At 41.4% G+C, this 26,586-nt stretch overlaps 1 protein-coding gene across 1 annotated transcript; it reads right to left on the reverse strand.

Moving 5' to 3' along the window:
• Nucleotides 1-3,142: 3,142 nt before the first annotated feature.
• Tmco1 (transmembrane and coiled-coil domains 1) lies at nt 3,143-20,859 on the reverse strand. The gene is made up of 7 exons (XM_041662951.1): nt 20,651-20,859; nt 20,204-20,281; nt 17,449-17,508; nt 16,203-16,249; nt 13,426-13,493; nt 8,046-8,190; nt 3,143-4,969 (listed from the first exon to the last, which is right to left on the reverse strand). Exons 1-7 carry the CDS (start codon nt 20,718-20,720, stop codon nt 4,871-4,873), a joined length of 567 nt encoding a protein of 188 aa, XP_041518885.1. The 5' UTR covers nt 20,721-20,859; the 3' UTR covers nt 3,143-4,870.
• Between the last annotated feature and the right edge of the window lie 5,727 nt (nt 20,860-26,586).

A 26,586-nucleotide genomic window follows, 5' to 3' on the forward strand; every position in this document is an offset into this window, starting at 1 on the left:
AGGAGCTGAAATTACAGGCTGTGCCACCGTGCCTCGCTATCATTTTATGCTGTACCAGTTTAGTTAGCATATAAAACAATGTTTTTATATGGCATTTTCATACACGTGTATCACTGTACATTGATAAACTCATATACCTTCTCCCCTCTTCTCTCTCCCCTCACCAATCTCCTTCTCCTCCTAGGCAAAGCTTTTTATTTTGTTGAGACAGGGTTTTTCTGTGTATTCCTAGCTATCCTGGAACTTGTCTGTATACCGGACTGGTCTCAAACTCAGAGATCTACCTGACTTTGCCTCCTGAGTGCTGGGATTAAAGGTGTGCACCACCACTGCCTGAAGAAGGTAAAGGTCCACTAACTTTCACTGACACAGTAGTTCAAGACTTCCCCAAACAGAATCAGTGGCTTCCTTCTCTGTGTACCTACCTCCATGGCAGAATGTATTGCCAGCATTACTGCTAATCTCCCCCCACCCACCCAGGACACTGTGTGTTATTAATGGTTGCTGAGCTGCTTTGACAAGGGTGGAAAAAAATTACTCTATGAAAGTGATATTCACAGTGCAAGATCACTTGAGGACTGAGTTGTAGCTGAGGAGGTGATCTGCAGCTGTGAGCTTTGTTCAGTAGTCATCATTATTTAAAGTCTTCTAGGTGTTTTAATCTTTCTTGTGCACCAGTAAATCTTCTCTACTGAGATAAGCAAGGGATTGGTTTTATTATTTATCGTTGGAGAAGATAAGATTTTTTATTTACATGGTGTCTCTTAAACTATCTATGAATGAACATTGAGTGTAAATAAGCCCCGAAAGGAATGGAATACGCACGCTCACAGTCTCGCACTTTATCAATGAGATCTACTGGACAAAGGGACCTAACAGAATAATCTAGGTCTCCGGGAGTTAGTTCTTGGGTAAAACAATTGACTGCAGGAAACGAATCCATATCCAACTTGGGTCGGTTTTGTTTCCTCCAAAATGTTTCACATATTTATCATTGGACCAAGTCACTAGTGCAGATCAAAGAAAAGGAAGACCATATTCCCAGTGAAATATGTCCAACTCCAGGGAGCGCTGTGGAGCAGCTTGATAGAGTAACTGTGGTCTGGACTTAGCATGGACATGTTGTTATCTCATGTACAATTCCCAAGAGACCCAGCTTGGTTCTCCTCCAGTCTCCTCTTGGAGGTATGTCTGCTTTTATCACTAATTGCACCTAAACCCTTCAGGGGATGGTGTGACTGACTCTGTGATCCAGAAGTCCTGGGAAAAGTCAGAAGGTACTGAGTCAGTGCCGCTCACCACGATGGATGGCATCTTTGTCTGACTTTTGTCTGAGTACTCCGATCACTTTGGACCGTGTCCTTCTCTCACAGCACCTACTAGTTGTACGGTTTCAAAGCAGATTCTTGCACAGATGTGTCACACGCTCTTGGTCCACAGAGAAAGGAATGCAGTCATACCTTGATGCCTACAGTGGCAGAGGCTGCCAGAAGGTAGACTCTTGCATCTTTGAGGGCAGAAGTCACACTTCTGGATGCTGCCTTTCTAGAAAATTGGTTGTTTTGGCTTGACCTTTTTCACCTAGTTATCCATGAACACATTTAAAGCCTTAAAGAACACCACCACAACTAAGGTGAACAGTGTTCTCCAGTGCCCAAGATTTAATAACAAAATGACAAAAATTGTGATGGGTGTCCCAGAAGCTGTGTCTGACTCATGTGACCCTCCCCTCTCAGTCTCTCGGGAGCAGGACTACAAGAGAGGGCAAATCGGCATACCACACTCATCTCCTGATTCTTCTAATACTTCAGGTCCACAGAGAAAGAAAACTCTTTCCTGTTTAGGACAGGCTTTTCTTTTTCCTGTCTAGTGCCATTAGAACTTAGTATATGGTAAAAATAAGTGGAATTACAAGCATAACCTGCTATGCCTGGCTTAACAACCACCTTACCCACTGAGCCACCCTGGTAGCCCAGCATCCACTCTTTTTAAAGGTAACTTCTAGGTTCATCATGACATTTGCATAACTGCATCACTGTATTTTGCTCTCAATTGTTATCCTCTCTGGTTCCCTTTCCCTCCAGCTGGTTGATGAAGGGTCAATTCTTTTGCTCATCTATTAGTCTATTGATTGGACTTTCACCGTTTCTACATAAATCATGCTGAGGGTATCACCTGATTTCTGTTTTTTATTTCATTAAAATGTAATAAGAACTGAACACCTAAGAAAGCAAATCATACAGAGAATCTGATTTATTTTGTTATTGTTTTAAGTCTTTGCTATGTCAGTTACAAGTAAACAACTTGATTTGCATGTGTACAGCGTAGTAAATGGTTGTAGGGGGACAATGGGATCAATCTTTGGCTGCAGCGCATGACCACCATCACATCGCTCACATTTCTCAGTCGCTCTACTTCCTCATCTTCTACCTGATGAGCTTGAACACGCTTGTCCATAGATACCTTGAGTACATGCAGCATTCCTATGGTGTGAAGCCACACGCCTCCAGGATCATGTCCCGCAGGACTCTGGTGTGTCTGGTGGGGACTCCAGTGGATGGGTTATGCCCCAGCTCACTGACATTCTGTTACCTTGTAGCCCCTGCTGAGGCCCATGACCATGAAGTAGCAAAGGGTGATGGATGCTGTTCTCGAATGGTGGTAGGACAGGAAGTTGGTTTATTAGGTCACTCTAAACCATTCAACCTAGTTTTCATAGAAGCAAATACTCACTTGTGTATTTCATTAAGTCACATAATATGTAACCAACTTAAATAAACCACTGTAGGAACCAAAGAACATGAACACGGAGAGCATTCAAAGCAAGGTGGGCAAGCGTCAGACAGGTTATCCAAAGACTCAGATTCATAGAGACTGTAAAGAGCTTTCCCAAGGTTATTAGCCCCATTTTTCAGATCAGGAGACTGAGGGTTAGAAAGGTCATTGTTCATCATTTAACAAATGACTTTTATGAGAAGCTTAAACAGAAGCATAAGGAGAGAAGTCTAACCCAACCATGTCAAGGTCAGGGAAACCTTGCACAAGATGATGGTGACTCCTAGGACAGCAGGAGAAAATCAGACACAACATAACAGACAGAGCAGACAGACAGGAAAGCCCCAAACAAAACAAACAAAAAACCCACAAGAAAAATAAAGAATTTATTTAGTCAGCTTTGATAACTAAAGCCTGGGATTCAGGAAGCAGGGAACAGAGGTGTAGGAGAACTGAGATCTGGCTTGGGGTGATGATGTGTGTGCAACAGTTTAAACTGACTTAAAGGGCAGTAGGAGCCATGGAGTGGCTATTCTCAGAGAAGTAAGACAATCAGATATGACGACATAAAAATCTCGGAAATATTACTGGAAATCTGTTATCTGACTGTGAGTTCCCAATGCGATGGCACTGCTCCCTACCAAAATCAATACATTCTAGAAGCTTTGGTTGCCTTGCTGGCTAATGCTTGTGGTCAGTTGAGACTTCTGGGTGTGTCTGAGAATAAGCCAGAGGGCAATTGTGTGGTACTCCACTTCCATCAGGTCTGCACTAAAAACTGTAATTCTAAACATGGTTTGATAAAGGAAATACAAACCAGAGAAGTAAAATAGATGCTGTAGCTTGGACAGTATGAGCTCATGATGTAATCTGCTTTAAAACAACAAATATTATGTTCACAGAAAGCTCTAGAAATAACGGTTTCCATGAGCAGTGCTCTGAGATCAGACTCCAAGTACTGTCTCCAGTAAAGAGAAACCAGCCCTCTCCCATGAAGTTGTTTCTTTCAAGTCAAGCAGAATCGCACCAGATAAGCACAGATTATCTAATCATGGCGTTCTCCCTTTCCTTTTTACTCTTACTTTTTGTGCTAGTTTTTATTGTCAACTTTACATAACCCAGAGTCACCTGGCAAGGGGGAACTTAAGAAATCGCCCAGGTCAGCCTGGCTTATAGCCATGTCTGGGAGAGACTGTCTTCACTGATGAGTGATGTAGGAGGCCCAGTCCAGGCCTCTGTAGTGTAGAGTCTTCTAGACAGGGTGGGCCAGGGCTGTATAAGAAAGCTAGCTGAGGCAAGTCAGAGAGAGAGCTGGTAAGCAGCGTTTTTCCATGGCTTCTGCTTTGGATCCTGCTTGAATTCTAACCTTTACTTCACTCAAGGATGAACTGTGACCTGGCAGTGAAAGGTGAAATAAACCCTTTCCTCCCCTAAGTTGCTTCTGACCACAATCTTTATCAAAGCAACACAAAGCAAACTAGAACACTTTCAAATTGTACGCTAGGACAATTCCATATTTTGAACATATGAGACAAGGTTAGTATAGGAACACATGACAAAATTTTATTTTAGCTCTTCTGGGCCAATGCTTACCCTTATGTTCAGATTAAAGAAAATATTTTATTTAAATTTGCAAAAAAAATCAAATATCTCTCTAAATGAAACAGCTAAAAATTTGGCTTGTTATCAAATCAAACATAAGTGACATATTTGGCTTTTTAAAAAACAACGAAAACTTCCTATTAAGTTGTTATACAAACTGTTTTTCCTCCTAGCTGTCTAATGTTCATAGACAGTCTGCTTCTATGGTACATGGCACATACACAGGCTTGATCATTGCCCCACAGAAATACTTAAGTGATAGAAGAAAGATGATCTTTGTGATTACATAAAAATCACCCAAATTTGACCAATGCGTCCACTTACTAAAGTCATCCATGGCTGAGAGAACTAACCCACTAGTTAAACACCATTCTCATTCCGATCATATCCAAAAAGCTGAAAAATAACTCAAAACTAGAATGTGGCCAGGTGCCTTGGCAGTCTGATGTGAATGTCTAGAAAGTAGACAGGAAATAAAGAATTCTGCTTTCTTTCAAGAAAACTTTCCAGAAGGAGGTGGGGGGCCAAGAAATCCACCAGCCTGCTTGGTGGCAGCTCGAGAAGGGGCAAGGCCAAGGATCTTCTGAATGTTCTGTAAAGCAAGCACATTAATAATTGATTTTAATAAAAGCCATAAAAAGTGCTTTACACCCTTCTCAGCAATGAGAATGACACAAACTCAAAGTCCTGTTACCTGCAACAGGGTGACTATGTCATATTTTTAAATAATGAAGATCACAAAAGTAAGAGCCGTACATACTTGACGGGACCTGGGTCTGCTAATCCAAAATTTAAGCGGCCTTTTATTTGTTTTCAAGACAGAGTTTCTCTGTTTAACAGCCCTGGCTGTCCTGGAACTTGCTTTGAGGATCAGACTGGCCTCAAACTCAGAGAGATCTGCTTGCCTCTGCCTCCCAAGAGCTGGGATTTAAGGCGTGAGTCACCACTGCCTGACGAATTTTTAGATTTATAAATCCTTTCCATCTTTTTCTTTATCTTAATTGTATCTTGTTATGGAACAGTCCTTTACACTGTGTGAATATATGTCACTGCAATTGGTTTAATAAATAGCTGACTGACCAAAAGCTGAACAGAATAAGGTTAGACAGGAGAGTCAAACTAGGAAAATGCTGGGAGGAAAAAGGGCAGAGTCAGGAGTTGCCAGACCGACTCAGAGGGAGCAGGGGATGTTAATAAAAGTACCACCACGTGGCTGAGCATAAATAAGACCTATGGGTTAACTTAAAATGTAAGAGCTAGTTAGTAACAAGCCTGGGCTATTGGCCAAGCATTTATAAGTAATATAAACCTCAGTGTATTTATTTGGAAGCTGCTGGTGGGACAGAAACTTCTGTCAACAGTATCTAATGCAACAAATAGTTTTTTTTAAGAAAAAAAACTATTCAGTTTTGTAAAAAGTACTGAAGAAGATCCTATAAAAAAAAAAACAAGTATTTTATGTTCTGATTTCTTTGGCTAATATAACATTAAATTTAATTACATAACAACAATAACAAGCAAAACCAGTATAAACAGGTTTTGGAAAACAATGGACTCTTGGAGCAGACAGGCGTGGGTGTGCTAAAGAGCACTCCTGAACAGACAGCTGACTAGGAAATCAATTGGCAGATGCTTTAACAAGAATGGAGAGGGCTTCTGAGTGAGCCAAGGTGAAGTAAAGGCCAACAGTGACCCAGCATTTCTTAAGAAAAACCTCAGGGATTATCTCCTTTCTCTTCTCAATTCCTCCTTCATTTGGTATCTAAAGAAACTAAACTATGAAAAGGCATATGGATGCTCCAGAACAACAAAGCTAAACTGAGAGCAGAGGTAAAGTGGATGTGGTGGCACATGTCCGTAACTCTAGTGCTCAGGAGGTGAAGGCCAGGGGATCAAGAGTTCAAGGCCAGCCTGAGCCACATTAGACCTATCTCAAAAAAGTTATAATTTAAACCTACACAATTGATTCTTAGTCTAGTGGGTTCTCTTCCACCACCCTTACTATGCTAAATTCTGCTTACCAAATGATATTCCGTGTACACAGTTTTTTACATCTCAACTTCCTATCCTTCATTGCTCCTTCATTAGCTGTTGCAATTAAGACACTGGGAAAATGTCCAGACTTAGGCTCCTTTAGAAGTACATACTCCCTTTAATCCCTTGTCAGAATATGATGAAGTAACAAATACAACTTAAAGGACCCCTTTAGACTGTATTTATCACAAAGCATTTAAATATATGTAGCATACAATATAACTCATATTAAATGAAAATTTTAGAATGAGTTAGAAAGACCAATAATTAGTAGATCAGGCTAGAGAAAGAAAAATCTGCATTTGTATTACTTTTATAATTAACTTCACAGTAGGGCAGTGGTGTTGCATGCCTTTAATCCGAGAGGCACTCAAGAAGCAGAGGCAGGTGGATCATGGTGAGTTCGAGACCAGCCTGGTCTACAGAGCAAGTTCCAGGACAGGATCCAAAGCTACACAGAGATACCTGTCTTGAAAAACAAAAAACAAATTAATTAACTTCACATATATGTGTAAAAAAATTAAAAACAAAAAACACTGCCACTGCACAAAAGAGTAATATGTTACCAATTTCCAGGGTTTTTCTGTTTTTGTTTTTCAAGAGAGGGTCTCTTTACTTAGCCTTGGCTAAGCTTGCTCTGTAGACCAGGTTTGGATGACCTGAACTCAGAGATTTGCCTGCCTCTGCTTCCAAAGGTGTATACCACCACCACCACCACGTGGCAAAAACATGATTTTTTTTTTTCCAGCCCTTTGCCTTCTTTCTTTCACTTTCTTTTCTTTCTTCCTTCTGCCTGTCTCTGCCTCCTGAGTGCTGGGATTAAAGGCATGTGCCACCATACCTGATCAATTCCCAGCTTTTGAAATTTGGGCATTAAAAGCCAGGTATGAAGGCATATGCCTGTAATCCCAGCACTTGGGAAGTACAGTTAGGAGGATTAGGCATTTAACGCCAGCTTGGGATATATAAGATTGTCTCAAAAAAAAAAAATTAAAAACAACAAAAACTGACAAGTATTTCCTTGGCACCTACAATGTATTTAGCACTAGGCGAAGGATTCTGAGAAATAAAAACAATTTGAAATAAGACATTTGAGAACACATAACGATACCACACTTGTCCAGCCAACAAACATAGCAATATAATTCTAGACAAAACATACAAGGCATCTTTGCTCAGTTATTCTGCAGGGACAGGGGTCAATTAAATGAGTCCTTGTCATTTTTGAGAATAAAAACCAGTTTAAAAACTCTGATGGCTTTTAAATGACATGTTTATTGAAACGAAGGAAAAAAATGGAAAGGAAAAACTGCTTGGAGAAACAAGATGCTGAGCGGGTAGATGAAGATGTCAGGCTACGGCGGAGAGCTTCCCCTCGACACTCGGTGCAGCAGCGAGAGCAAGGCACCCCATGTTCTGTGCTGCTCTCAGCCTCGGCCACTGAAGCTTTCTTTTGCTTTCCCTAAAGTCAGTAATCTAGATTTTCAGGCATTTAATATAGTTGTAAACAATACACTAGAATTCTAAAACGAGCAACTGAAAGATGAGCGTTCCCAGTGTTACAGAAGTAAAGCAAGCTTGAGCACGGACAGAAAGGAAAGCTATACATATAAATGCAGGGTATGAATACTCACTTGTCGGATTGACATAGTACACAGAATGTACAAAAAGATGAAGGAGCAGTCTGTGGTGTCATCGCCCAGCAGGTTTCGATGAGACAATCCTTGGATGTAAGAAAGAGGGGTGAAGGGGAGCTTTGCTACCACTCTACCATCAAATCTAAAATGGAAAAATAAAAGCAAAGAACTGTTATGTTTAGAAAAACATCTGGGCACAGCTAGAACACTTTGACAAAGACTGAAAATGCAGTGATGCAGGAAAGGATCCAGGCTAACCAGTGCTCTCTAAACAAGTGATTCTCCATGCTTCTGGTATGAAGAACAGATCCTGCCAAATTATAGAGGACCCAGCAGACTTTTATTGTGCCAACTATAGCTATTAATATATGCTATATTAAAAATTGAACTAAGCCAGGCATGGTGGCACACACCTTTAATTCCAGCACTCAGGAGGCAGATGCAGGTGGATCTCTGTGAGTTCAAGGCCAGCCTAGTTTACAGAGTGAGTTCCAGGACAGCCAGGGCTGGTAACACAGAAAAATCCTATCTATAACTCCAGTTCCAAGAGATGTCACCTTACCTCCGCAGGACATCAGGTTTGCACAAGGTGCATACATGCAGGCAAAACACCCATAAGTATCTTCAAGTATCAAGACATCTGGTAGATGTGAACATGCAAATTTTAATGAAAAGTAACTTTTAGGGGCCAGCAAGACGGCTCATTATGAAAAGGTGCCTGCTGTCAAGCCTGATGACCTGAGTTCCATCCTGTCACCCACGTGACAAAGGAGGGAATCATCGCCTGCAAGTTGTCCTCTGACTTCCGGACAGGCACCTCTCCCCACCATATACACACAGACAATTTTTTAAAAAGTTTTAAAAACCTTAAATCTTTTAAAGCGTTAAAAAGTATTTTGGGTAAAGTATATTCTAAAACAAAGAACTTATAATAGATTGGAATCTAATGTTTGGTTTCATAGGAAACTGTTGGGTTCACAATTCTCTCTCTCTCCCTCGCTGTCCCAGAATTCCCTCTGTAGAGCACATTGATAGTAAACTCAGAGACCCACCTGCCTTTGCCTCCTGAGTGCTGTGATTTGCCTCCTGAGTGCTGTGATTAAAGGTGTGTTCTACCACCATGTAGAGATTTCTTGAGCTCCTTGGCAAAGACTGACTTGTAGTGATTTTTTTTTTTAACATAGGACTAGGAGATTTTATGAGAAATAGCTAAACATTGTGGCCAACCTAAGAAAGGAAAGAAGAGTTGGGGCAAAGTAGATCGTTTCCTTAAAGCTTTGCAAATCCTAGGCACGACTACTACTCATGAGTAGAGGTACAGGGAAGCGTATTTGGACTCAGGAAAGGAGCTATTTTCTTTTTAAATAACAGGCAAATTTAGCCTAGGCAACCCTAGACAACTCTGGAACCTACTGCCTCCACCTCCCAAGTGCTGGGATTGCAGGCATAGGCTACCAGGCCCAGTTCATGCAGTGCTAGGTGCTGAACCTAGGACTTTCCACATGCCAGGCAAGCAAGCACTCTACCAACTCAGCCCCAGGAATTATTTTTCAGACCTGAAAACCTATTCACAAAGTATGGCTCTCAGGAAACATTATGCTCCTTTTATAGAACTAAAATTTAAATTTAATTGCTAGAGCATTGCCTACAGCTTCCTAGTTCTAACCTTTTATTTCCACTGAATGAAATCAAGAAGAGGAGCAACTTGGAAAGAAAGTGCTCTTTGACATTCCAGCTGCTTCCCTAGCCCTAGGAGCACGCACCTTCCCTTTCTTAGTCTAATGTTGGGTGCTGTTTTTCCTCTTGGAAACAGGGTCTCGCTGTATAGTTGAAGCTGTGAATCAGTTCTTAAAAGTTGTCCTTCAGCATCCAAACGAATACCGTGGTGTGCCCCTTCATTACCATACACAAAAAACAATAAATGTGGGAAATATAATGAAAGACATCGTGGGATTTTTAGATACCCTGGAAAGTTACCCAATGCCTTCCACTTCTAAAGGCCTATGATTCCAAGAATGATTATCTAAGTAGAATTTGTAGGGTTTTTTGTTTTCTTTTTGAGTTGAGGTCTCACTAGGTAGCTCTGGCTGACTTGTACTCACTACATAGAGCAGGCAGGCCTTGAATTCACAGAGATCTGCCTGCATCTGCCTTCCCAGTGCTGGGATATTAAAGTCATGTGCCATCATGTCTGGCTAGGAATCTTACTTTCTCTAAATCCCTCACCTAGATAAAAATAACCACTTTCTTCTTCCTTCCCTAGTATACTTCCACACATTTCTATCATAATGCTCATCGATGTATGGTGTAAGAGGGTCTTCTGTCTAGGTGTTACTTTCATTGGTTAAATAAAGAGACTGCCTTGGCATAGTTGATAGGGCAAACTTAGATAGGCGGGGAGACAGAACAGAATTCTCAGAGGAAGAAGGCAGTGTGGCAGACGCCATGGCTCTCCTCTCTGAGAAGGACACTGGTTAGACTCATGCCGGAAAGCCACGGTCAAGTGACAACACACATTAATAGAAATGGGTTAATTAAGATGTGAGAGTTAGCCAGTATGAGGCTAGAAATAATGGGCCAGGCAGTATTTAAATGAATATAATTTGTCTGTTGTTATTTCGAGGTATAAGCTAGCCAGGCGGCCAGGAGCTCCTTTTACAATAAATGTATCGTTGGCTTATTTCTCTTCCTGTAAATTGTTTGGTTTGTTTGTTTTTTGAGACAGGGCTTCTCTGTATAGCTCTGGCTGTCCTGGAACTCGCTCTGTAGACCAGGCTGGCCTCGAATTCAGAGATGATGCCTCTGCCTCCTGAGTGTGTGCACCACTATGGCCTGGCCTTCCTGTAAAATTGTGCTAACACTGAAACATACGGAGAAACACTTTGGAAGGAGAAACAGAAGAACAGACAAAAAGGAAGTTTGAGAAAAGAGAGAGAGCGAGAGGTAAGGAGAGAAGAAAGCCAGGCAACTCTATTGACATGCTGTAGCTCAGGTGGACGGATGTTTATCTAGTTCTGTCAAAGCAGTACCGTAATTGCTCCGCTCTGCTACATGCTTGTTTAAACAACAGTACCTCATCGCTGAACAAGATTATAGTTGTTAAGACTATTTTAAGAGTCAAAACCTTTTTATATGAATACCTTCAGTTTGAAGAAGCACATTAGTAAGCAATTTAAAAAGAAGAGCATATTGAATTATATAAGCCTAAGTTTATATCTAAAAAATAAATGTTCTCCCTATTAAGTAGGTTTAAAAAGTTACTATGAGCCTGGACTAGTGGCACACTCCTTTAGTCCCAGCAGTTGAGAGGCGGAGAGGCAGCAGGATCTCTTGAGTTCAAGGCCAGCTTGGTCTACAAAATGAGTTCCAGGAAAGCCAGCCAGGGTTAAACAGAGAAACTCTGTCTCAAAAAACCAAAAAGCCCACAAAGGGTATGTCAGTGGTTCTCAACCTTCCTAATGGTGCATCCCTTTAATACAGTTAGTTCTCCATGTTGTGGTGACTCCCAACCATAAAATTATTTAGTTACTACTTTATAACTGTAACTTTGTTACAATTATAAATCATAATGTGATGGAGGAAGGTCATTGGCTAAGTAATAAAGAAACTGCTTGGCCTCATAGGTTAAAACATAGGTGGGAGGAGTAAACAGAACAGAATGCTATTTCAGTTATGTTAGAACTTAGCCAAAGTTGGTTGACTCAACATTGCAAACGAGACTTTGGGTGATTGCCCAGGTAGTCAGTTGTCTCTGTCAATTGTTGCACATTTTGGATATATCTCGTTTGTTAAGTAATATTTATTCCCTTCTCAGATCTTTGACGGAGTTGAAGGTTATATAATTATAGTTACTCTCTACATTATTTAGACTCCTTGAGATAGAATGTTTAGCAAAACTTTTGTTCTCAATATTGTTTGTTATATTTATTATTTGTTATTATTGTATATAGTTGTATTTGGTTTAGTTCTGTCTTATTTAGACAAAAAGGGGAGATGTAGGGATAAGTCCCGCCCCTAAGGGGGCGTGTTCGCCTCGGGCTAATGTTTGCCTATAAATCTGGCGAGCGTGCTCCCAGCCGCTGCTTCTGCTTTCCTGGTCTCCCCTGGAACGGTGGTTCTGTAAGTCTATTTCTCCATTAAAGCTATATATATATTTTTACAATCTGTCTGCATTCGTTTACACCATTACAATAATGTAAATATCTGTATTTTCTGATGATCTTAGATCTTTTCTGTGAAAGGATCACTGGAATCCAGAAGTCATGCCCCATAGGGTGAGAAGTACTATATGACTGTATTCTTTTTTTAAAAAAATTATTTAGATACTTATTTTGAAGTTATTTTAAAAAATAGGATGGCAACATGGCCCAAAGGGTAAAAGGCACTTGCCATCATGCCTAACAAGCTGAGTTCAAATCCCTGGACCTATCTGATGGAAAGAAGGAACAGATTCCTCCAAGTTGTCCTTGGAGTAGTTATAGGTACAGAAGCATGAAGCCTACTACATATTCTCAAATGATTATTAAAGACATATGATAGGAGGATATGTTCAAAGCACATTATATATTCATAAAAAAATCTCTGTAGGAAGTAGGGTGGTGGTGGCACAAGCCTTTAATCCCAGCACTCCAGAGGCAGAAACAGGTGGAATATCTTTGAGTTTGAGGCCAGCCTGGTCTACAAAGTGAATTTCAGGACAGCCAAGGCTACACAGAGAAAACCTGTCTCAATAAACAAAAAGCAAACAAACAAAAATGGTGAACAGTATAGGGGAAATACGCTCAATGTACAATATATACTTGTGACATAGTACCATGTACAATAAATAGACACAATGAAAAGGGTTTTTTAATATGTGTATGTTTATGAGGAAAAACAATAATGTATATGAGAAAAAACTGAGGTGAAATAACAACTGTAAATCTGGATAACAGATTTACTATTCTTGTAACTTCGTTTTTATTTTTTTTTCCAAATATTTTATTATTTATTATGTATACAATATTCTCTTTGTGTGTATGCCTGCAAGCCAGAAGACTCCATTACAGATGGTTGTGAGCCACCATGTGGTTGCTGGGAATTGAACTCAGGACCTTTGGAAGAGCAGGCAACGCTCTTAACCTCTGAGCCATCTCTCCAGCCCGTAACTTCGTTTTTAATTGTAAAATTTTATTTTCTTTCTTCCATTACTTTTGAGAGAAGATTTGGCTATGAAGTTCTAGGCAGGCCTCAAACTCAGAATACTATGGCTTCAGCTTTTCAAGTATGAGGCTATAACTTTGAAATTCTGACAAAGTATTGATAAAAATCTTACGCTCATTTGCATACAAACATAGAATAACATTTATTATGCAGAAGAAGATAAAGGGTTACTCACATGGAATTAAACATTCCCATTAAGGCAGTAAAACAAAAGCCAATTGCAAACATGGATTTCATTCGTACCTATAAGGAAAGCACAACAACAAAAAAAGATCATTTCACACTAAAAATAAAGAAATAAGGCATCCTCCAAAAATTGAAGTGTCATGTAATTTCTCTTAAAAGGTTTCTACTGGGTGTGGTGGCATACACTGGGACGCAGACACATGCTGATCCTGTTAGTTTGACATCACACAGGACTACACAGTGAGACCCTGTCTCAAAAACAAACAAATGAAAAACAAAAAGTTCTTCTTGGGGGGGCTGGAGAGATGGCTCAGCGGTTAAGAACACTGGCTGCTCTTCCAAAGGTCCTGAGTTCAATTCCCAGCAACCACATGGTGGCTCAAAACCATCTGTAATGAGATCTGGTGCCCTCTTCTGGCGTGCAGACATCCATGCAGACAGAATGCTGTATACATAATAAATAAATAAATCTTTAAAAAAAAAAAGTTCTCCTTGGCAAAAAGCTCTTCTTCCACCTCCAGTTTCTCCTCTCCTTACTTGAACTGGGATAGCTCTGAGGCCCCTTTCTGGCCAACCAGTCAGCAATAACAAGTGTTCACTGGGATCTATGTTCTATTATTATTATGATAAAGTCTGGTTATGTTGCCAAGGCTGGTTTTGAATTCTTGATCTCATTGACTCTGCCTAAACCTGCTGAGGATCACAGACACGTATAACTACAATACCCGGATCTGAAAAGCACTTTTTAAAATGACAAACTTGAATATTTATAGGATTTTTTTCAAGGGCTGGGGTAGGGTGGCTGGAATGAAGAATAAAATGCCTCAAGGAAAAGCATCAATCAGACAAGAGAATTTTGACTGAGGGCATGCTAAGCTTAGGGCTGCCAACCTTTTGATTTCATGAGCAACAGAAAGAAAACAACATGGTAGACCATTGTGATTTTGGTATCCTGTTATGTGCAACTAAATTCTTATTAACAGATCTCTGTGAGTTCGAGACCAGCCTGGTCTACAGAGCTAGTTCCAGGACAGGCTCCAAAGTCACAGAGAAACCCTGTCTCGAAAAACCAAAAAAAAAAAAAATTCTCATTAAATTCCACATCCCATAAATACATACAGACAGTTTTCAGATAATTTCCAAATAGTGAACATGTTTAAAAATGTGCTAAAGGTAAGAACACTCACTTTTTAAAGTATCTCCCTGTAGCCAGGCCCACACACCTTTAATACCAGCACTAAGGAGGGAGAGGCAGACTTACACTTACCTTTCTAAGTTCGAGGCCAACCTAGTCTAGAAAGTGAGTTCCAGGCCAGCCAGGGGTACACAGTAGGACCATGTGTCAGGAAAAAATAAGTACTATCTGTAAATTATAGTCATCCTGGAAAAAAATTTTTTAGAAAATGAAGAAGCATAGCCAATATCTCTCAGTAAGTGAAGAAACTTATGGAATCTTGAGATGTGCTATTGCTAAATACACAGAACTTAAAGGCAGTCCTGAGTCAAGTGAGGAGTTAAGAGGGCTAGGAAATCACTTCTCCTAACATTTGTATGACAAACAACCAAGACTCTTAACTATTTACAATGTGCCACCCCTATACTGGAATTATATAAACAGCATAAACCCAAGATTCAGTACGGACACAGGTGGAAAAATAATTGTATTTAAAACTAAAAAGGGGCTGGATATATGAAACAGTGGTTAAGACCATTGGCTGCTCCTTCCAGAGAGGATCTGGGTTCAATTCCTAGTACTCAAATCTGAAGGCACCAGGCATGCACATGGTACACGACACACATGCAGGTAAAATGTCTATACACATAAAATAAGTAATAATAGTTATTTTAAAAAGAATAAAACTTTAAAAAGAACTTTTTTTAAAAAGCAAGACATGATCAGAGTGGTGGTGGCGCATGCGTTTAATCCCAGCACTTAGGAGGTAGAGACATAAGGATCTTTGTGAATTAGAGGTCAGCCTGGTCTACAGACCAAGTTCTAGGTCAGGGCTCCAAAGACACATAGAGAAACCCTGTCTTGAAAGACCAAAACAGAACAGAACAGAACAAAACAAAAAAACCGAGACATGCGTGTCATAGTAACTACTGTACCCTAAGTGACAGAAACAACTGCACATATGTTATTACGCCAGCATTTTATCTCTACTGGTGTTTGTGCTCATCACTCCATTGCATACGAAAACTTGGATATATCGGTGCGGAGGACAAAAAAGGCAAGACACTTCTGAAGGAAACAAATATAACCCCCCAAAGCATTGTTTCTTTGAGGCAAGGTATCCCCATGCAACTCTGAAAGGCCTGGAACTCAGAGAGATTCCACTTGCTTCTGCTTCTGAGTGCTGGGATTAAAGGTATGCACCACCATGGTAGCTTCAAAAAGAAGTTTAAATGTGGCAGCATATTTTTTCTATTTAGTCTAATAATACCTGTTATTATTACTTATACCCCTGAAAAGTGATAAATTGTAAGAACTTAAATCAGCCAAAGAACTTAAATGTAGCCGAGAGGGGCAGCACACACCTTTAATCCCCACATTCAGGAGGCAGAGGCAGACAGACTTCTCTGAGTTTGAGGCCAGCCTGGTCTACAAAGCAAATTCCAGGACAGCAATGGCTACACAAAGAAACCCTGTCTCAAAACAAAAAAACAAAAACAAAAAACCTAAATGCAATGCATTTGATGCAAATAGGACTTTTGCTTAAAAAAAAATAAAATAAAAAACAGCTTATATGGTCTCTGGCCTCTCACCATTGACAGGTCTCGATTGTTGTTCTTTAGTTTCTCTTCTTGTCTCTCTGAAAAGAATTAATAAACTGGTTAGTACAAAAGTATTGAACACAGCATAATTCTTGAATAAATTAACACTGTCTAGAGGTTACAAAAGCATTTTGTTTCAATATCATTCAACAAAATGAAGTGAATAAGTGCAACAACCTGTTACTTACTTTGCACTAACAGAATGTTTAAATATAGAAGAGTGCCAAAGTTTTCCCACTTAAATAAAAGTGCTCTATGTGGCGCTCACAGAGTGATGATAACCAGCAGCTGTCTGACTGGACTCAAGGCCTACTAAACAAGAGGGAAATCATGCTTAGAAACCTAGCCGACTTCCTGGAGCTAGTGCGGTCACAGCAAAGACTACTGGGGCTAGAGAGACGGCTCAGCAGTCAAGAGCACTGGTTGGTCTTCCAAAGGACCTACATTTACTTCTCAGCACCCACAGGGAGGCTCACATAATAAAAGTTTGAGAAAAACCATCTACTACTGCCACTTTGTTAGGCCAGCATAGCTAGCTCCTTACTACACTCTGCATCTCATCCTTAGACCACCGCATCAAAGCAGCTTCCTGCAGCACATGGAGAACACCACAGAAAACCACAGCTGGACACAAAGCAGAGATCAACAGATCCTGGAGAACCCGGTCCCAGTGACTACATCAACCTCACAACTCCTGTATCTATGCTCAGGGAACATCACAAAAGAGGGAGAAAAAAGATTGTAAGAGCCAGAGCACCAGGAAGTCTGCTGGTAAACAGTCTCTTCTAGAAATGGCTGCGTAAACAAGACCAGAACAATGGGAATATCAATAGACGTGAACATGGAAGGGAGAAAACGTCACAGGGTCCCACCTCTACACGAAGAACTAAAGACAACTAAGGGGAGAGGGAGAACTAGCCTTGCTCAGGCATGAGCTCCCTTACTGGTTATCCAATACAAACTAGTCAACCTTGAAACCATATACACACAAACAACAAAAACAGACAAAACATTGTATTTATATACTTATATATGCATAGACATATATGTATGTAAAAATAAGAAAGAATAGAAACTATCAATTTGAGCATGGGGGCAGATATGGGAAGGGTCCTAGAGAGTATCTGGGAGGGGCTGGAGGAAGGAAAAGGGGTAAAGTGATATAACTCTAATTAAAAATATGTTAAAAAATAAAAAGATAACAAACAAATTAAGTTTTGTTTAGGTTATACCGCACCTATCTTCTTTTTTTGTTGTCGGCCAGCTGACTCTGTTATAGTTTCCTTCTTCTTTTCCACTGTAAAAATAAACACATAAAACTACATATTAAAAAGATGCTTTATCACAGATGAATTACAAGAAAGTTACGCTGAAAAAAAAAAACTGTGCCCTAGTAGCATTTTTATGCTAGTAAGTAGAAACAAGCAACAAAGAAATCTTATGACCTTTTTAAAAAGATTTTTGGATTTCCCTGCTAGAAGCATAAAGGTAAGAAAATCCTGGAAGAGAGTCCTGTTTGTGACGGTAAATATAATGGTCTTAGATATGGTGAGCCGCCATTATCAACATTGACTAAGGAACGGTGAACTGTAATTGTAGAAGTCTAGGCTTCAAAACAAAAGTCTGGGTTTAGTCTCCAGTTCTGTGTTTTCTTGTGATATAAGTCTATCATTAGCTTTCTGTGTCTGAGTCTCCTGTCCCATAAGGTGGAGACGTTTATATAACCAACCACAGCGGTTACTATGTGAACCACTGCTGAAGGTTGAACTCAAGGCTTTGAATGTGCTAGGCACAAACTCCATCACAGCACTACGCTCCAGGCCCTCGAGTAAGATCAGTTAAGGGGGAAGAAATGGAAGAAGAGGTAAGGAATACACCTCGGCTGGAAAAGTGGGCTTACTTATCACTCACAAAGCTCTGAGTACAATCTCCAGCACCCCCAAAACTGGATGCGATAGCGCATACCTGCAATTCTAGCACTTAGTAAGCAGAAATGAGAGGATCAGAAGTTCAACGTTAACCTCAGGTAAATAGAGTTTAAAGCTAGCCTGGCCTACCTAAGATCCTGTCTAATGCCAGGCAGTGGTGACACACGCCTTTAATCCCAAGACTCCGGAGGCAGAGACAGGAGGATCTCCGAGAGTTTGATGCCAGCCTGATCTACAAAGTGAGTTCCAGGACAAGCCCCAAAGTTACAGAGAAACCCTGTCTCAAAACAAAACAAAAAGGATCCTGTCTAAAACTTTTTAAAAAATCTTACAAAGATGTAAGGAAATGAGAATAAAGATAGCTGTAGGAATTCTAAGAAAACAAGCTAGCTGTGGTTGTGAATGGCTGTAATTCCATCCGTTGGAAGGTAATCATGAGAATCAGTTCAAAGTCATCCTTAGCTGCATTAATAGTGAGTTCAAGGCCAACCAGGGCTAAATGAGACCCACCTCAGAAAACAAAACAAAAATAATACTGCATACCAATTGTGCCTATAAAGAATCATTCAAAAAAGCCAGGGGGAGATGGCATACACCTTTATTCCCAGCATTCAGGGAGGCAGAGACAGCCGAATCTCTGTGAGTGTGAGGCCAGCCTGGTCTACAGAGTGAGGTCCAGGCCAGCCAGAGTTACACAGAGAAATCCTGTCTGAAACAAAACAAAACAAAACAAAACACAAAGCAAACAAATAAACAAAAAGAATCATTCAAGTAGTCAAGTCCCAGTAATTGGGGAGCTGAGGTTGCAGTATCATAAATCTGAGGCCTGCCTGGGCTACACAAGGCCTTGTTTATGTGATAAGTTGTACCCTGTTTAATTTTTAACTTTACTTCAAAGGCAACGAATTTTACCTCTTTTCATCATTTTTTTCAAACATTTTTCAACTTTCTCACCTAACTGAAACTTGGCTTCCCTAAAGGGTACCACTCAACTTAGACTTTCTCCCCTAGCTTCTTTTCTATCTACATTCTAACTAGCCCACAAGGGACTTTAGGACCACCTGCATCAGGAGGCTTCCATGGTCCCTCACAGCAGAACGGGCCCTCTTCTTTAGCATGAAGACTGCACATATACATCTGCCGTGACCCCTTTCCCCTTCAGCTTTGTTTCCCCCTTAGGCAGGGTCTCAATAGGCAGCTCTGGCTAGCCTGGAATTCACTACATAGACGAGGCCTGCCATATCTCTGAGTGTTGGGATTAAAGTGGAGTTCCACCACACACAGATTCCTTTTAGCTTTATTAAAGACAATGCACAAAAGTCTTTGATTTCGCCGGGCGATGGTGGCGCACGCCTTTAATCCCAGCACTCGGGAGGCAGAGGCAGGCGGATCTCTGTGAGTTCGAGACCAGCCTGGTCTACAGAGCTAGTTCCAGGACTGGCTCCAAAGCCACAGCGAAACTCTGTCTCGAAAAACAAAAACAAAAACAAAACAAAAAAAAAAGTCTTTGATTTCAAGCCAGGTGGTGTGGTACATACCTTTAATCCCAGCACTCAGGAGGCAGAGGCAGTAGGATCTCTGAGAGTTCGAGGTCAGCCTGGTCTACAAAGGCAAGCTCCAGGACAGCCAGAGCTGTAAACAGAGAAACCCTGTCATCTTTGGTTTCTATTTTTACCAAGATGGATTACGGTTTTTATCTGTAATGTGAGACTGATGTTTCTATGAAGCCCACGACGGCTTGGAACTCACAATTCTGTCTTGATCTCCTGAGTGCCAAGATTTCAACGTGTGCCCCAACCAAGTACACTGAACTATTTTTATATTCTTAGTATCAGTTGGTGCTCCTAAAATAGTTACTATGCAACGTGTGCCATACGCCTTTGACTCCAGCACTGGGGAGGCAGAGGCAGGCAGAACTCTGTGAGTTCGAGGCCAGCCTGGTCTACAGAGTGAGTTTCAGGGCTGGCTCCATAGCTACTGAGAAACCCTGTCTAGCAAAAGCACAAAAGTCACTGTGAACATGCACTCAATGACCTTAACTGAAACCACATGTATCATACTCACATTTTTTACTTTGTTTTTCCACTTCTGCCTTCAATCTCTTGTACTTGTCGGTCCTGTAAACCAGGACCCACGTTATTCCTAAAATAGTAAAACGAACATGCTCATGAGGAATTATTGGAATAGTCACAACAAACTATCTTTAATTGTTACTGATGGAGACAAAAGGATTTCAACATTTTGCTCTATATCAGTAATTAACCTCTTCCAAAGTCAGATCAAAACATGTTCCTTATTTTTTTTTAATATATGCACAAATATGTCAAAGGAAATCGGATTCCACAGTATCCTCACGCTTCTCTCGAGGAAACGCCAAGGATTTTTTGCAGCAGACCATGCAGGCCGCAGGAAGTGAGGCTCCCGATCTTCCCTCGGGGGGGGGCACGAGGGGACCCTCTGTGCCCTTCCACCCTGAGCCTAATCGAACCTCTAAGGAACAGCCCCTCTCACCCTCGGCGAGCAGCGCGGTGCACACGGAGATAAAAACGATGAGCAGCGTGTCTGCAAACATGGTGCTCATCTCGCTGGTCCGTGCCCGCGCTCCCACCCTTCACGGCAGAAGCGATCCAAAGCCAGCGAGGGACCTGGACAAGCCTTCCCGGGACCGAGAGACACTAAAACTTTGACAGCACGGAGGCCGCGCTTCCGCTTCCGGGACACTGACCCGGAACTGCAAGTTTCACGCTTGCTGTGTGGCCGCTTGTATTGGAAGAAAGTAACCCGCAAGTCGCGGCGGCTGAAGCGAGCGCTCAGACCGGGTCTCGCGAGAGTTGGAAGTTCAGTTCCCTGGGAGGATGGCGGCGTCGGTGTCTGCTCCTCTCCGGTTGCCCGCCTACTTCGGCACCAGACGCCTGTCACTTGGCTTCTGGATTTTGCCTTCACTCCCGACCTCCGAAAAGTTCGGCAACGCGTCCCCAACGCCAGGGGTTGGACCTCGCCCCCAGTCGTGGAGCTGGGCGCGCCAAGACGAGGTAGCCATGGGTCGCTGGTTGAAAGAAACCGTTACTACGCCGGAGGAAGCTGCACACGCCGCGGCTAAGGTTTTATTGGAAGCAGGGCCAGAGTTCTGCAGTGGCACAGTTGACATGGAAACGTTGAATTCGAGAATGAGAAGTGGTTTTAGAAAAAGCAAAGAACTTTCTAGGAAAAGTGAAAGGCGGGGCGGGGGCGGGAAGACGGTCTGGGATATGGTGTTTGAGAATGCATGGTGTGTAAAAGCAGCAGCAAATAGAATGTCTCTAGAGAGGGTCGTAAACTCCAGTGCCCTCCATGAGGGACTGTAAGTTACCTTGTGCAAGCTGGACCGAAGAAGATGATGGGAAGGCCTGTGACGGATAAGAGCTCGCGGTTTCTCCGAAAGGACTTTTTGTTTAGGCCCTAAACACTTCAAGCAGACTCAGTAATCTTTTTTTTTTTTTTTAATTTTTTTGAGACAGGGTTTCTCTGTAGCTTTGGAGCCTGTCCTGGCACTAGCTCTTATAGACCAGGCTGGCCTCGAACTCACAGAGATCCGCCTGCCTCTGCCTCCCGAGTGCTGGGATTAAAGGCGTGCGCCACCACCGCCCAGCCAGACTCAGTAATCTTGATTTGTGCTTGTGTGTTTGTTTGGATACAACCCTGACTGATCTAGAACTCACAGAGATACGCCTGCCTCAGCTTTCCATACCGGTGTGTGCCAACTTGCCCCGCTTGACTTCTTTCTGGCGTTGGTTCTTTCAAATCCACCGCGCACGATTTATAAATCTAACATAACATTAGTTTTTAAATTCCCCTTTCCTTTCCCTTGTACTTAGCAGCAGCCGTTTTAACAGACACTATGAAGTTCCTATGTGTCAGGAAGAGTACTGGGTACTGTAGGGTCAGAAATATGGGTTAAGATAATATTCCTGGGTTCCAAAATTCCCCAGGGAAGTTGTATGCTAGTAGTAAACTATAATAGAGTTGTGCTTAAAGGGTTAAGAGCAGAACTGGTTCTTCCTGAACGATTTACAAAGGTCACATCTGAGCTCAGTCTTGATTAGAGTAATTCAGACAAAGGTATAAAGTTTTTATTCAACCTTGTACATCACCCAAGGTAAATGTTGAGATGGGACAAAAGGGTGACCTTTGGAATCTGCCAGATTCTGGCTGCTGCTTGACAGTCGCTTTTGCACGTACTGTTTAACATCTTTGAGCCTGTGCTGTCTGGAAAACGGTAATGACACCAGCTGCATGAAACCATTAGGAAGCTTGAATGAGAAGGAGTATATATTTACTACACGGCGTTTAAAGCTAGGACTGGCGTGGAATTCACCAAGATGAACATGATACTGATTGTATACTACTGAAACAGTATAATTAAACCACACACACTGTAGTTAGAGGCACCGTCTTAAAGTTGTGCAAAGGGGAATGTTAGAATCACTGAAAAGGCGCTGGGGGTGGCTTTCTAATTAAGAGCACTGTCTGCTTTTGTAGAAGATTCCCAGCACCCACATAGAAGCTCACAACCAGCTTTAACTTGTTTCTTATGATCTGCCACCATCTTCTGGCCTCGGTAGGCATCAGGCATGCGTTAACATTCATGGGGGCAAAAGCCCTCGTGCTTATCAAATAAAAATAAGCCAAGTGTGGTCACACAAGCCTTTGATCCCAGTACTTGAGAGGCAGGGGGATCATTGAATTCAAGTCCAGTCTGGTCTACAGAGCAAGTTCCAGAATGGCCAGGACTACACAGAGAAACCCTGTCTCAAAAAACTGAAACTAAACAAAATTAATATATAAGCTTTATTTGAAAAATGAAATGAGAAGCTGCGCAGTGGTGGTGCACACTTTTAATCCCAGCACTTGGGAGGCAGAGGCAGGAGGATCTCTGTGAGTTCAAGGCCAACCTAGTCTACAAGAACAATTCCAGGACAGGCTCCAAAGCTACAGGGAAACCCTATCTCAAAAAACAAAGACAAAATCAAAAAGAAAGAAAAGAAAAATGAAATGAGAGCTGGAGAGATGCCTGAGCAGTGGTTAAAAGCACTGTCTGCTCTTCCAGAGGATTTGGATTCAGTTCCCAGAACCTACGTAGCTGCTGTCCCAACTGTGACCCCAGTTCCAGGGGATGCTACACCCTCTTTGAGCTTCCGAGGACATAAGACTTACAGTTGGTGCATATACATACAGGTAGAACACCCACACATACATATTTCTTTAAAAACGTTTAATCAACGAAATGGACTGCTGCAAAGTATCACTGTAAACACAGGTGCTAAGATACTAGAACAATGATGTGGGGTCATAACCCTGCACTTTATTGAGCAGTCCTAGTTCAAATGCTCTCGCTAACAGCTTCACAGACAGTGTTAAGATTTTAAGGTTTTCCACCTGGAAACTGTCCTTCCAGAGCTCCTTGTCCTGCTCTAATCTCTAGGACTGCCGCAATGCTTTTGTCTGTGATTTCCTTTATTCTCTTACGTAATATCTAGTATTGGTGATAACTAGTATCTTCCTTAGTTATATTTGCTTCCTGCTGTGTTACCACTTCCTGTGGAAGATAAGCACTAGCCTTCAAATGGTCTTATATTATTAGAATTTATAGCACTATTCTTTAAACAATACCAAACTAGCCATCATAAATAAATATTTCAAGAGAGTTATCTCTGTTTATACTCAGGTATGAAACAGTATGGATTCTAGATGTCAGTCTTAGCCACTCTTTAACAGGTTACTTTTACAAGTTATTGATGCTTAATTTCTCTGATCATTTTGGAAAAAAAAAACTTCTATTGCGGTAAAAATACCTACCTATATTTAACACTTACTGTGAGGGTTTGTAGGATTGAATGCAAAGCTCTGAAGTCAGAAGAAACTACTTCTTCAAGTCTGGGTTCACTGATGAACGAGATACTTAATTTTAGGCAGCTATTCACCAAAGTGTGATGAAGGTAAAATGGAATTATAGTTATGCTAGTGCCTAAATCCAAATGTTTTGTTTATTTTGCTCTAAAGTAAAAGTTGGCCTCACTTTGTAATCTCAGCTGGAAAAGGAGAATTGTGAACTTGAGGCTAGCCTTGGCTATGTAGAGACCTACTTTCAATCACAAAAAATTGACTGTACCTGCTGGGTATAGTGCCACAAGCCTTTAATCACAGCAGAGCAGTGAAGAGGCAGGGGCCAGCCTGATCTGTATAGTGAGTTCTAGACTGGCCAATCAAGGGTATATAGTGAGGCCCTGTCCAAGAAAACAAAACCAGACGGTGGTGGCACACACTTTTAATCCCAACACTCTGGAGGCAGAGGCAGGCGGATTTCTGTGAGTTCAAGGCCAGCCTGGTCCACAAGAGCTAGTTCCAGGACAGGCCCCAAATCTACAGAGAAACCCTGTCTTGAAAAAACAACAACAAAAACCTGTATTCTGCCTGCTCTATAATATAATTGCAATTATTGCTAATAGTGTTATTGGTTCTATTAAACTACTGAGTACATAATCCTTGGACTGAAAGTTTATTCATTTGGATAGTCCAAAATGAGCTTGTATGTTTCCCCCTGAGTGTCAGTTCTTCTTTCTCTCTCTAATTAGTGCACCACCATCTAAGTGGTTTGCAAACCTGAAGTGAAGGCACAGTTCTCAGCAATGCCCTTTGACTCATCTACGTACCAAGTTCTGTGGAGTTCCTGTTTCAGCTCATCTCCTCAGTCCCCACACAGTCATGTTAAGACTAATTCAGACCAGGACAGTGCTCACTTGTAGCATAGCTTTCTAACTAGTCACACTTTTATTCTTCCCAGGTAGGCAGTAATGACCTTTATCAAATGCAGAGGGACTAGATACAGAGACCTGGAAGAAGGAATTGAAGTCATTGCCCAGATTTTCATTCCCCTGAACACTTGACTATATTCACAGCAGAGAGAGCAGAAGAGGAATCGAGGTTTTAGAAAAAGATCCTCCTGCCCTATTTTTCATTCGCAGGACTAAAGAACTTCATAAACCTGAACATTAAAAAAATGAAGTCTTCATAAAGAAAAATAAAATATACTAAAACATAAATGTATTTGTGGGTCTTTAATATATTGTCCCCAAAATAATATCTGGCTTTGTGTATATTTGTCCTAAGTACATATTTAATTTGCTTTTGAGTGATCAATACTGTTTTGAGGACAGAGATGTTATTTTTATTGTTACATCCTTAGCTTTTGAAATGTGACCTGGGATAGAGAAACTGTATGAAAAGTGTTTTGGGGGGGAACAAATGATACTTTGAGAGAGGGGGTGGTGGCTTGTAGAAGTATCTTGAGAAAATGAAATTTTAGGACACAGAAGAAACGATAAAATTTAATTAAGGCACAGGAGAAGCTGTGATCAAAAGCATTGAGTTGGAAATGAAAGGTGCTAGTTGCAAGCAGATGTTCAGCAGAAACATTCAGAGTGTTTCAAGAGCATATGTATTTATAGAAACAGGACTGCAGGGCTGGGGAAGTAGCTCAGAGTGCTTGCCTGCATCCACGAGGCTCTGGGTTTATTACCAATGATGGATAAAAGCCAGGTGTAGTGGTGCCTGTCTGTAGTCCCAGCACTTGGGAGATGGAGACGGGAGGATCAGAGTTCAGGCCACTTTCTGACATCTTTCAGACCCTGTCTCAAAGGAGGGATGTGGGGCTTACTGGAGAGTGACGTTGGTAACGTGCTTTCAAAAGTACAGACCTGTGTTCACTCCCCAGACACATTAAAAGTGTCAGGCAAGACGGCACACATTTATCACCCCAGTGTCAGGGAGGCTGAGACTGCCACTCCCTAGGGCTTAATGACCAGTTGACTTAGCCAACCAGGTGAGCTCCAGGCCAGGGAAAGGAAGAAAGGATACAACAAAGTCATCCTCTGAATTCACAAACGTGTATGCAGTCTATATGCATACCTACACACACATGAAAATACATACACTAAAAGGATTGACAAGGTAAGGTGGATTCAGACTGTGACTAAGAAGGGTAAGGATGTGATTAAATTTGAGGAGATCCACAAATCCCCTGGTACTTTAGGTAGAACCTTTTATGTGCACTTCTTCTATTCATTGTTTTTCCCAAATTCTCAAGAGTTTATAAATCTACCATTTAGGTTGTATTTAAGAAGATGGTAGAGAAACTGAAACTTGATTTTTGTAGTCAGTTATTCCTCAGGTTTTTCTATTACAGCACTCACTGGAAGAGAGGGACTCTGTATCTGGTGCATATGTTGTACCTTCAGAGGCCAGCAGAAAGTGTTGGATCCCCTAGAACTGAAGTTAGATTGTTTTGAGCCACCATATGGGTGCTAGGAATTGAAGCCAGGTCCTTGGGAAAAGCGACTAGTCCTCGTAACTGCTGAGTCATTTCTGCAGCCCCTAAGGGCCTGAGGTTAACCCCAAAACCTGAGTTAAAA

Source organism: Microtus oregoni, unplaced genomic scaffold (genome assembly GCF_018167655.1).
Source record: "Microtus oregoni isolate MIOR12 unplaced genomic scaffold, Mior012 000013F_ref0000133, whole genome shotgun sequence".
Classification (NCBI taxonomy): domain Eukaryota; kingdom Metazoa; phylum Chordata; class Mammalia; order Rodentia; family Cricetidae; genus Microtus; species Microtus oregoni.

Bases quoted from the DNA above. Each gene is read 5' to 3' on its own strand.
- Tmco1 (XM_041662951.1), bottom strand. From the start codon at position 20,720: ATGAGCACCATGTTTGCAGACACGCTGCTCATCGTTTTTATCTCCGTG. The intron at 17,509-20,203 runs GTGAGTATGATA...TTATTTTTACAG, and splicing joins GGAAAAACAAAGTAAAAAAT to TGGAAAAGAAGAAGGAAACT. The intron at 8,191-13,425 runs GTGAGTAACCCT...TTTCCATTTTAG, and splicing joins ATGGGAATGTTTAATTCCAT to ATTTGATGGTAGAGTGGTAG.